This window comes from Habropoda laboriosa, unplaced genomic scaffold, assembly GCF_001263275.1.
Source record: "Habropoda laboriosa isolate 0110345459 unplaced genomic scaffold, ASM126327v1 scaffold30, whole genome shotgun sequence".
NCBI lineage: Eukaryota > Metazoa > Arthropoda > Insecta > Hymenoptera > Apidae > Habropoda > Habropoda laboriosa.
The window spans coordinates 2202207-2213456 of NW_017100178.1; the positions used below are offsets into that span (position 1 = coordinate 2202207).

Genomic DNA, 11250 nt, shown 5'->3' on the forward strand with positions numbered 1-11250 from the left:
TAAATTTTTTTGCAAATTGAATATTTAAAATATTTGAAAATATATAGAAGTAAAATACCTTGTTAAAAGGTTATCATCTAAACCAGTTAAAACTGTTGATGTTTTTAATATATCAGACATATTGTCATGGCAATATTGCAGACAACTTTCTAGAAGTGGCTCCATTTGTAAAAATGATGCAGATACCATTATTGGAATAACATTATTAGCTTCCAAAACTGGCCATTCAGTCTTTTTTATAACATCTTTCTTTACCCATCTCATTAACCAGTCAAAAATTGTAATATCACAATGAACTGATATATCTATTTCTTCTAATTTTTGACCAGCTGTCACATCAGAAAAATAACGCATTTTTTGAATAAGAAGTTTCTGAGGACAGTGAAAATTTTTTTTAATGTTTTTCTCTTCGTCACAAACATGAATTTCGACTTCATTTCTGTACAAGTATAGAATAAACTAACATTAAGTCTATAAAATTACTTTTAACATTAATATTAATTTTAATTTAAATTAACATTAATTACTAGTACACTTACTCAGATGATTTCTTGCTCGTTTTATTTTTATCTTTTTCTTTATGTGTAATATTTGTAATTGCTCGTGTTTCTATAGTATTACTCAAGGAATTGCTTTTCTTTGCTTCAGTACTGGTGATAGATTTCTTAATAATTGGCTGTGATATGATAGGTTTTGGAATCATGTATGGTAAAACTGAATCTAATAAACCTTCATGTAATATATCACTTAAATTTGTCTTCATTAATGTAATTAAAAAATTTTCTGTCATATCTGAAGACTTTGCAATCTTTGTGTCTTTTACATTTAATGTACTGTGCGTAATATCATTACATCTTTCAAAATCATTTATTGAATTTTGATCGTAAGCATGTATGTGTTCATTTTTAAATGGTACACTTGAAGATGCAATAGAATACATAGAATTTTTAATATCGGTATCATTTGTATCAGATAAAAATTCTTCTGTTATATTAGCACTTTTATTTTTCTGCATGACATCACTATTAATATATTTTTCATCAGTAATATTATAACTCTGTGTTTCAAAATGTAAATTAACTTTTGCTAATTTACTCCAATTAAGTTTATTTCCCCTAGTTAATATTGTAGTCAAACTTTCACAATTATCATTAACTTCATATGCAAGTTTCATGAATTCAAAAAACATTCCAATTGATAACTTTGATTGATTATAATCTTGAAGTTTACGAAGTATTTCTGTCAAGTTTGAAGTACATATTCTTTGTTATTTCATTTATCCAATTATTTTATGTTAAAAAATAATGTAATAAATTTATACAGCATAGATGTATTTGTTAAGAAAAACTTAGACATATATTACATGTGAATTATCATAAAAATTAGACAACAAAGATTGCAATCAAATGAAAAGTGATAAATACCAAATATTATAATCTGAAGTTGTGCAATATATGAATTAGTTCATAAATACCTCCTTTAGTTATTGTTGAAGCACAAATTTCAAATAATTTATGTATATCTTCATTGGAAGAAATATCATTAATCTGATTTATTTCCATTTCTATCAGAAAATTGTGATATTTACTTCATTTAATATAATTAAAGATACAATTATAATTTACATTATTAAAATATAATTTTATTGGTTGATTTACATATATACAAATATATGAAACATTTAAAACATTTTAACGTTGATTTTCATACGAAGGTTTACGTTTATAATTTGAAAACTAAAATAGTTTCGTAATATTGATAAAACAATAGTAGTAACTTTATATGAATTTATTTATGTTATCAATTTATAACAAATACCTTTTATAGTTTGGATCTAACCTATAATATATATCATAGTTTAAACTGTATTTATGCATTGCATTCATTATTTTATTGAATTACTTGATTTTATATTATATTCATCATATTATATTTTACCCCATTTACACAGTCAGTGAATGCACTGTGCAGATATGAACAATGCTCCTAAAATGTTACTAACAAGAAGGAAACAATAATATTGTTACGTGGGTTCTTGGGGAATTTGAAGGAAGTGTCGCTCGTGGAGCGCCAAGGCGCTCTGCTCGCGATCGTTTAGTAAATTTAATGAATGAGAAAATCAAATGTTGAATCTTTTATAGAACAATAAATAACTTGGTAAGAACAAGGATAAACGAAATGTTTTAACTATAACTTTTATTACGAAGTAATACGTCTAGACTCTTTGAGCGAGGAAAAACGAATGAATCTTCAGACGTCGTCGATATCCAAATTTAATGTTAACATGTTTTTGTTAAACAATAGTCTCCAATTAAATTAAAGATTCTATATAAGATTATTTGAGGATCGATTTGATTGATACTCTTCATTTGTTTATTAATACATATTTCCTTTAAAGTGAGTGCTTTACACCTCAGCAATGTTTCTGTGCACAGCGACGACGATGAACATTTATCTAAACGAGTAATTGCAAACAGTAATCAATGAAATTTTATAGTACATTATATGCATATGTTATCGAGTTCTTTTGTTCATTGCTTCGGTTACATCGCTGCACAATTTGAATTCGGCGCACTTTAGCGTTCACACTACAGGACACCACATGAGCCACATAACACTAGATTAAAACCGCCCTAAAGCCACATTCACGAGCATGCACGACGAGCGATTAAAACTAGGTTTACGCGATAACGTAACAATACAGGGTGTCCCATAAAGAGTGTAACACCCGGAAATGGGGGGTTGCTGGGGTGACTCTGAACAACTTTTTCCTTGACCAAAATGTTGGTTGAAGCTTCGCTTTTGAATTATTAACGAAAAACACTGGCCACTCAGAGCGCGCGTAGAGCCCGCGCTCAGGGACGAGCGAACAGACATTCACCCGCGCGCTATCGCGAACGACGCGTACGCGTGACTTTTCAGTTATCGATCGCTGTCAAAAAAATTTGACTTTGCACCGCTATTTTTATAAGGCTTAGAGAAATGTTTTTTTGTCGTCATTCCGACGTTTGTATAAATTTAAAAAAAAACTGCAATTAGTCGGAATCGCAAGAAAATAGCGAAGGTCGTTTTTACAACTTTTGTATCTGAGCTCGTAAACTCGTAATGAAAATCTAAAAAATACGTTTTGTAGACTATGTGAATTATACACACGCTGAAAATTTCATCGAAATCGGTTAATGTTGCTATGAGCTACAAACGGTTAAAGATTGTGAAAATCGCACTATCACGACTTTCGGCGTAAAACTGTAATAAATCTGCAGATTCTTACATCATTCGATGCCTGTCGCTTGTTTCTCTATCCACCGATTTCGATGAAATTTTCAGCATGTGTATAATTGACATAGATCTACAAAACGTGCCAGGGAGGGGTCGGAGTGATTCCGGCGGGCGATGACGTCCATTTGCGACGCCGCAATGCCTCGGACAAGACTCCACCCAAGGCGAACCGCGTACTGGTGGTCTCAGGAGATAGCGGATCTCCGTTCGGAGTACTCCGTTAGGAGACGCCGGTAGGCTAGAACCCGCTGAAGAGGAAGGCGCGACTATACTCCGACAGCACAGCTGTACGAGGCCTACAAGGAGGTTAAGGTAGGCCTGCAGCTGGCCATTGCAAGGGCTAAGGCCCAGGCATGGATGGAGCTCCTAACCTATCTGGACCGGGACCCCTGGAGACGTCCATATCGCTTGGTGAGGGGGAAGATGCGTCCCTGGGCACGCCCAGTCACGGAGAGCTTAGACCCCCAAGTACTCAACCGGGTTGTGGACACTTTGTTCCCCATTAGGGGAACTTAGCCGCAGCCTCAGGTTGAGGAATCGGCGGACGGAGGTTGGACCGCCGATCTGGGTATTACGGAGGGGGAGCTAGCCGGGTCCATCAAAAAGATGGCGGCCAGGAGCACCGCTGCGTGCACCCGGCCAAGCCTGGACCTTGGCCCTGGGCGTCCTTAGGCCCCGCGGGATGTGTTTGACGCATGCCTGCGGTCGGGGCTGTTCACCGCCTCTGTGCTGGCGAAGGAGAATGGTTCTCATTCGAAAGGAGGGCCGACCAAAGGACTCTCCCTCCGCGTACAGGCCCATATGTCTGTTCGACGAGGCGGGAAATCTGTTCGAGAGGGTGATAGCATCACGCCTCGTTGGGCACCTGTCCGGCGTGGGTCTCGATTTGAGTGATGAGCAGTTTGGCTTCCGCAGAGGGCGATCGACATTGAACACGATTTCCCGCGTCTGGGCGCTTGCGGAGGCCGTCGTATCCCGGGGTCGGGTGGCATTGGCGGTATCTTTGGATATCGTCAATGCATTTAACACCCTGTCCTGGGAGGTTTGAAGGAGGCATTTATCTACCACCGGGTGCCCCTCTACCTGAGGAGGGTGATCGGGACCTATCTGTCGGAAAGGTGCATAGAATACCCGGGCTGGTGAGGCGAGCGGAGGGAGAGACGGGTTTATTGCGGCGTCCCGCAGGTGTCGGTCCTAGGACCCATCCAATGGGACGTTGCATGCGATTACATATTGAGGGCAGCACTCCCGCCCGGCGTCAGCGTGACGTGTTACGCAGATGATACGCTTGTGTTGACGGCCGGGCGGGAATTCAGCAAGACTCTGCATCTCGCGGAGATGGGGGTGGCCTGCGTCGTGTCGCACATCCGGCGGTTGGGCCTGGAGATCGCTCCCTATAAGACCGAGGCTCTTTGATTCACGGGGTCTTGGCGGAAGGGGCCTTTCTGGTGCCGGATGCTGGTTGGTGGGTCCGTCGTCGAGATAAGGCCTGAGATAAAATACTTGGGCCTCATCATCAACGGTAAATGGCGCTTCGAGGCACATTTTACCCGCCTGGTACCCCGGGTAGAAAAAGCGGCGGTAGTCTTATGCCATCTGCTACCCAATTTGGGGGGAGGGGGGCAGGAGGGAACGTTCGCCGCCTCTTTGTGGGGGTGGTGCGGTTGATGATCCTATATGGGTCACCAATTTGGGCGGGCGACCTGATGTCCAGTCATCAGCGGACGGTTGGAGGAACCGGTCGCCATTGCACGCGGTCACCGGGAAGGGGCGGAGCGAGGCACTGCCCCCCCCGTTCCGCCAAGTTAGGATTTAAGGGAGAGGGCGGTAGAGCCTCTCCCAGGGGCCAGGTCTGAAGATAGGCGTGGCCGTACCCCGGAAGTGTCCATAAGGGTTCCCAGGGCCGGTCGCAACGCCGGCGAGGGCAGTCGTGGAGGTTTTAGTGGGTAAAAATCCCACACTACCTCCGTCCCCTTCCCCAGAGGGCGGAGGTGTCTTTCGAAGATTTCCTCTACGTAAAAAAAAAAAAGATCTACAAAACGTATGTTTTAAATTTGCATTACAAGTCCAGATAAAAAAGTTGTAAACAGTGACCTTTACAATTTTCTTCGCGATTCCCACAAATTGCAATTTTTTCAAAATTTATTTACACGTCATCTAGTAAACTAGTCCTTCTAACTTCTTAAAAAAACTCAAGTCGTTTGGCCCAATTTTAAAAAAGTCACTCTATTTTGAAAAGTGTCCATATATTTCTGTCCACGACTATACATCCAGTGCTACTGCTGCTATAGCGTTTCGAAACGCATTCAAGTGAAGCGAGTAACGAACTACGAGGCACGTTTGATCTTGTAGCTTTACGACTTTCGGTGGTAGCGAACGTATTAACACGTTCTGTGCACAGATATATTTACGTGACTTTCCGTTCAAGCTACTTACGTGTGCCATCAATGACCCACGCAACAGGATGTACAGTTAATATTTATAGTGTACAACTCATGATAGGGCACTAGCAATACTCGCTTATCTGTACGAGAGTAAAATGATTATTGTTCTTTTTCGCATCTGTTACGTCAAATTAAAGTCCTCTCATGGCAGCTAAAAGCACCTTACGTCGTTTACTAGCATGTAACAATAACAACAACTCGTACATAACAGATGTATCAACATATGATTGCAGTATTGAGAATACATACTTGTAGCGTTGTTGCCATTCTCACTATTCTAGCGTGTGCGGGTTCTGAGTAAGTGGACAACCCTGTATATCAATTCTAAATCTCAATAGTCCAGGTGTCGTGAATGGGGGACGTCTGCATCAACTGCACTACGTAAATGTAGTAGACAATCCCAAAACGAAACGCCTTTTCTTTTCCTCCTCATCACTATACATATGTCCTGTCTCTCCCATCGAGAAGGCACGGTGTTTAAAGGCCGGTAGATTGGAGATTCCTTCTTCCTTGCGTATCCACCTTTAGGGGCTGGGACGGTACATATGTAATTAATGTAACTAGTTTAAAACTAGGGGAATGATCCTTATCAAACGTTTCTAGTAGTTTCTAACAAACAAATCTATGGATCAAATATAGTCCAACAAGTGAATATAAAAAGTATAATACAAAAAATTTGCTTATTGACAATACTGATTTTCTGTAATATTTCTATATCTGATATTTACAACTTTTTTGTTTAAATTGCATAGGAATTTTTTCTGTCTTTCAAAAGTGTGGCTACATTTTCCTTAGAAGTAAAAATGTGTACGTATATATATGTGTAGCAAATGTAATGAATATTAGATGGGGGCGTACGATATGTGTTAGAAAGTTATTAATATATTTTTTAAGTGTAAACGAAACATCGACATTATTTTCAAAGGTTTCCTACTAACAATTTTGATTATTACTATCTAGTTGTTATTATTTTCGTATAGAATAGATTATGCAGAACAAATATGAACTAGCGTGAAAAGCCGGATATGCAATAATTTTTACACTACATTCTAGAAGAGTGAATACAATTGTTCATACATATAATTATGGGTAAGTTTAGAATACTTATTTGTATTTTAAGGAAAACTTTACATTTCATATTTATTTTAGAAGATTCTATGGAAGCACAAAAATGGCAGCAACATTTATCTTTATTGCGAGAACAGTATGTTAATTTATACAATACAAATACAGAACTTCAACGAGAATATGCCATTGTTACTGCAAATAAACAAGATACTGGATTTATCGGTAGACTCTTAACAACTATAGCATCATTATATGGGGACTATCGCTATAGGTTTATAACTTTTAAAACATAATTTAATATTTTAAATTTTACTGTTATTAAATACTTATTTCTTTTCTAGTGATGTAACTATCAAATTAAGTAATCATGTAATGCCAGCACATAAGTTTGTTTTGTCTGCTAGAACAGATTTTTTCAGTGATTCATTACTTCATGAAAAAAGTATTTTAGGTAAAAAGTTAAAAGGTTATCAGAAGTATATGAAAGAAAATTGTATACAATGTAGTGCCAGCCATATATGTACTTTTAGATTGGACTTATTTGGATCCTAATGTTGGATTAGTCTTGTTGAAATGGATGTATACCGGAAAAGTGTTACAACAGAATATAACATTAGATGTAATGAAAGCAGCATCTAGTTTTCAGTTGTCAGAATTGGTTGAACAATGTGAGAAATATTTCATTGGAATTGTGGGACTTAAAGATTGTGTACAATTGTACGCAGCTGCTGAAGAGTTAGGTGCTCAAAAATTAAAAGAGCATTGCAGTTCTTTAATTTCAGTACATTGGGTAAGATAATTAATGACAAATATTCAATTACATTAAATGTTGATTATAACATTAATTCATAAAAATTTCATATTTTTAGGAAGACTTAACAGGAGAAGACTTTAAAGAAATGCCTGGTTCTTTGTTATACAAATTGTTGCAGACCAAAAGTAAATATCCATTACATGCTGCTATTCGATTGATGAGAGAGGATGTGGTTTTTTTATATTTAGTGGAAAATAATTCAGGGGTAAGTTATAAATTTCAAATCAATACAAATGCTTATTTATTTGTGTATAAGGTGGGATAATAATTTTGTACATCTTAAATATTGACGTTATTTATAATAATATGAAAAACTGTTGTATATGAAACTTGCATGGCATGATGCGGAACATATTGTGATGCAAATATCTTTTGTGTGAATGGAGATATAGAAAAAATTTCAAGGACATCTCTACTTTTTTAAACGAGGTGCTGTATTCTATTTATCGTTGTGTCTTAGCCGGTGTTGAGACGATTTTAGCAAGCTATCATTAAAAGTCATTGAAGGTTACTGAAGATGGCAAAACAATTATTATCACTTTCGAGTTGTGGATCCGCAGATACGTCTTATTGTCATTAAATTAATTCTAGCAAATGCTGTAATTCATTAACTCTTACTTTTATGTAAACAGATAGTCTTGTCGCAATGTTTACGTTCTAATAATATATTACATACAGCTATGAATGTAATCATTGTGGCAATTTACGACATTGTGGGAACATCGGTAGTCAGTATCAATTGATTGCTGAGTCAAATATCACCGCAATAATTAAGATGAAGTTTTCTTTTGAAGAACAAGTGGATATGATGCTCATTTATGAGAAAACTCATCTAAATGTACTCAAATGCACCCAAAAAATGTTATCTATCAAGAAATGCAGACTACATCGGAAATATAAGACAACGGATTACTGCAGCATGTGCTGGAATAAATTGAAAGACAATAAAACGTGTACGTGATTCAGCGATACAAAGATTGGTATTTACATTGACGCAAAGGGTCAACACTTCGAACATCTTTTGTAATATAAGAAAATTTATTTTACCACCACATTTGACCTTGAATGGCCTTTAATGATAGCTTACTGCAGTCGCCTCAACACCGGCTATCAGAACAACGATAAAAAAGATACAGCATCTCATTTAAAAAAGTAGAGATGACCTAGAAATGTCTTCTACGCCATTACCCATACGCAAAAAATATTTGCATCACAATATATCTCCCTTCATGCCATGCAAGTTTTGTATACAACATTTTTTCATATTATTACAAATAACGGAAGTACTTAAAGTGAATAAAGTTATTGTCCCACCTTGTATAATATATATCACTTGTAAGTCTAATATACATAAATATACATAAATTTTATAACAAAGACTATATTTCAATTTTTCTATTCTTTTCCATTTGTACTTAAGAATTGTAAAATAGAAACATTAATCGTCACAATCCATGTTAAATACTGGTTGTTATAATTTTACAAATATTAATAATAATAACAAAACTGTGCCAATTTTGTGGGAAACATTTTTATGAAATGTTAATTATAGCAGAAATATTTTAGGTGATGAAATTAGGTAAAACACTCTGTATGTACGTATGTGTATACAGAGTGTTTTCTTTATCTCGCAAAACTGGAATATTTCGTGAGGGACTCAACCTATCAAAAAAATATTTCAAAGAAAAGTTGTTTGGTATGAAGGGGGACACCATATGGTGCAAATTATTTTTTTGCAGATCAAGTGGTGGTGGAACATTTCAAAGTCAAGTTCATTTTTTAAATGAAACCATATATATTTTCTTTTTTCATAGTACAATAGCATTTGTTTAGTCAAATTCAACGACCTGCCATATGAGGTAATTTATTGTTGTAAAATGTTATAAATTCGTGAGTTCATAAGGAGCCAAGTAGGCTTGAATCGCTGGTTGACGGCTATTAGGATACACGCTGTAAATGAACATCAAACTGTTTATCTCATCTTATGCTTCTCAAGCTATATATATATAATAAATTTCTATTTACCAATGTTTAATTAAAGGAAAGTTTTCAGCATTCATACTGACATTTGTAACATTCAGTAACTTGAGAAGCATAAGAAAAGTGTAATAATAAACTAATAGCCGTCAACCAGCGATTCAGGCCTACTTGACTCCTTAGGAACTCATGAATTTATAACATTTTACAACAATAAATTACCTCATATGGCAGGTCGTTGAATTTGACTAAACAAATGCTATTGTACTATGAAAAAAGAAAATATATATGGTTTCATTTAAAAAATGAACTTGACTTTGAAATGTTCCACCACCACTTGATCTGCAAAAAAATAATTTGCACCATATGGTGTCCCCCTTCATACCAAACAACTTTTCTTTGAAATATTTTTTTGATAGGTTGAGTCCCTCACGAAATATTCCAGTTTTGCGAGATAAAGAAAACACTCTGTATACACATACGTACATACAGAGTGTTTTACCTAATTTCATCACCTAAAATATTTCTGCTATAATTAACATTTCATAAAAATGTTTCCCACAAAATTGGCACAGTTTTGTGGGGGCTAGCATATAGTAACAACAGTTTTATTTTGTTGGAAAGAGTTAATGAGATAAGAAGCTCAACTTTGTTTTTTTCTTTTTAAATGGAACGCTATATTTTATTTATCTGTACACAATAGCAACTTCAAAGACGAATTCAATGATCTACAACATTAAGTCCTTCAAGGTCACCAAAGGACACTTACAATATGTTGATAAACAAATAAAATGTTCTCAAGAGTTGAAGATTAAACAGAACATTACTTCGCAGTGGAATTGAAAATTAAACAGAAAATTTTATTTATACGACCTTTATATTTGAAATTATAGCAATTATAACAGAGGTATTTTAGGTAATAAAATTAGGTGAAACACTCTTTGTATGTGTATACATACTTTCATACATACATACATACATACATACACACACCAAATATCATATTCTGTACACTTTGGTACACATATACCGAAGAAAATTATTTTACTATGATAAGTACTCAGAAGACTTTTTATAGTCATGTTACAAATAGTAATATCATTATTAGTAAACAAATATGATATACATTCATTGTTTCAATTGATTGTGATGAATTACATAAATGATAACTGCAAAAACAATATTCTGGTGGACCTGCTGGTGCTCCTTTGTCTTCACCAATAAAACAACCTTCCTTATAAGCTGTTGTCACAATTTCTTCTCTGTTTTGCCATTTATTATTACTATAGATTGGTACTATACGTTTTTGAGGTGCACAGTCTCTTTCTACAACTGTGATTACAGATGCTACCAAAAATTATATAGCAATAAATACAAACATGTAATGGACATACATTTTTATTTACAATCTTAAATGAAGTAAAAATTTACTTACTTTTAAATTTAGAATAAATAGTTCTTTTTCTACATAGTGTTGATGAAGGACAATGCACTTGAAACCGAGAACTTCCATCAAATTGAGAACATAATAAATCACTTTCTTCATGTTCTGGTTGTGATGCAAAACATTTGAAACATGTAACACCTTCTGCAGTTATTGGTATTATTATTGTGTCTAAAATATTGATTATTTCAAAGATTTTACAATAATTAGAAATATTTTAATAT

General features: G+C 35.5%; 2 protein-coding genes across 2 annotated transcripts in view; one reads left to right on the plus strand and one right to left on the minus strand.

The window, feature by feature from the left end:
* Positions 1–1562, minus strand: part of LOC108578979 (uncharacterized protein KIAA1841) — a 3396-nt gene extending 1834 nt beyond the window's left edge. The window contains exons 1-3 of the mRNA XM_017942403.1: positions 1473–1562; positions 540–1246; positions 59–439 (exon numbers count right to left, since the gene is read on the minus strand). Coding sequence (XP_017797892.1) covers positions 59–439; positions 540–1246; positions 1473–1562 — 1178 coding nt within the window. The remainder of the gene's footprint in view (positions 1–58; positions 440–539; positions 1247–1472) is intronic.
* A 5015-nt stretch (positions 1563–6577) lies between these two features.
* Positions 6578–11250, plus strand: part of LOC108578953 (rabankyrin-5) — a 9660-nt gene continuing 4987 nt past the window's right edge. Inside the window, 5 exon segments of the mRNA XM_017942375.1 lie at positions 6578–6812; positions 6873–7062; positions 7133–7242; positions 7322–7581; positions 7661–7810. Of these exon segments, the coding sequence (XP_017797864.1) occupies positions 6809–6812; positions 6873–7062; positions 7133–7242; positions 7322–7581; positions 7661–7810 (714 nt within the window). The 5' untranslated portion in view covers positions 6578–6808.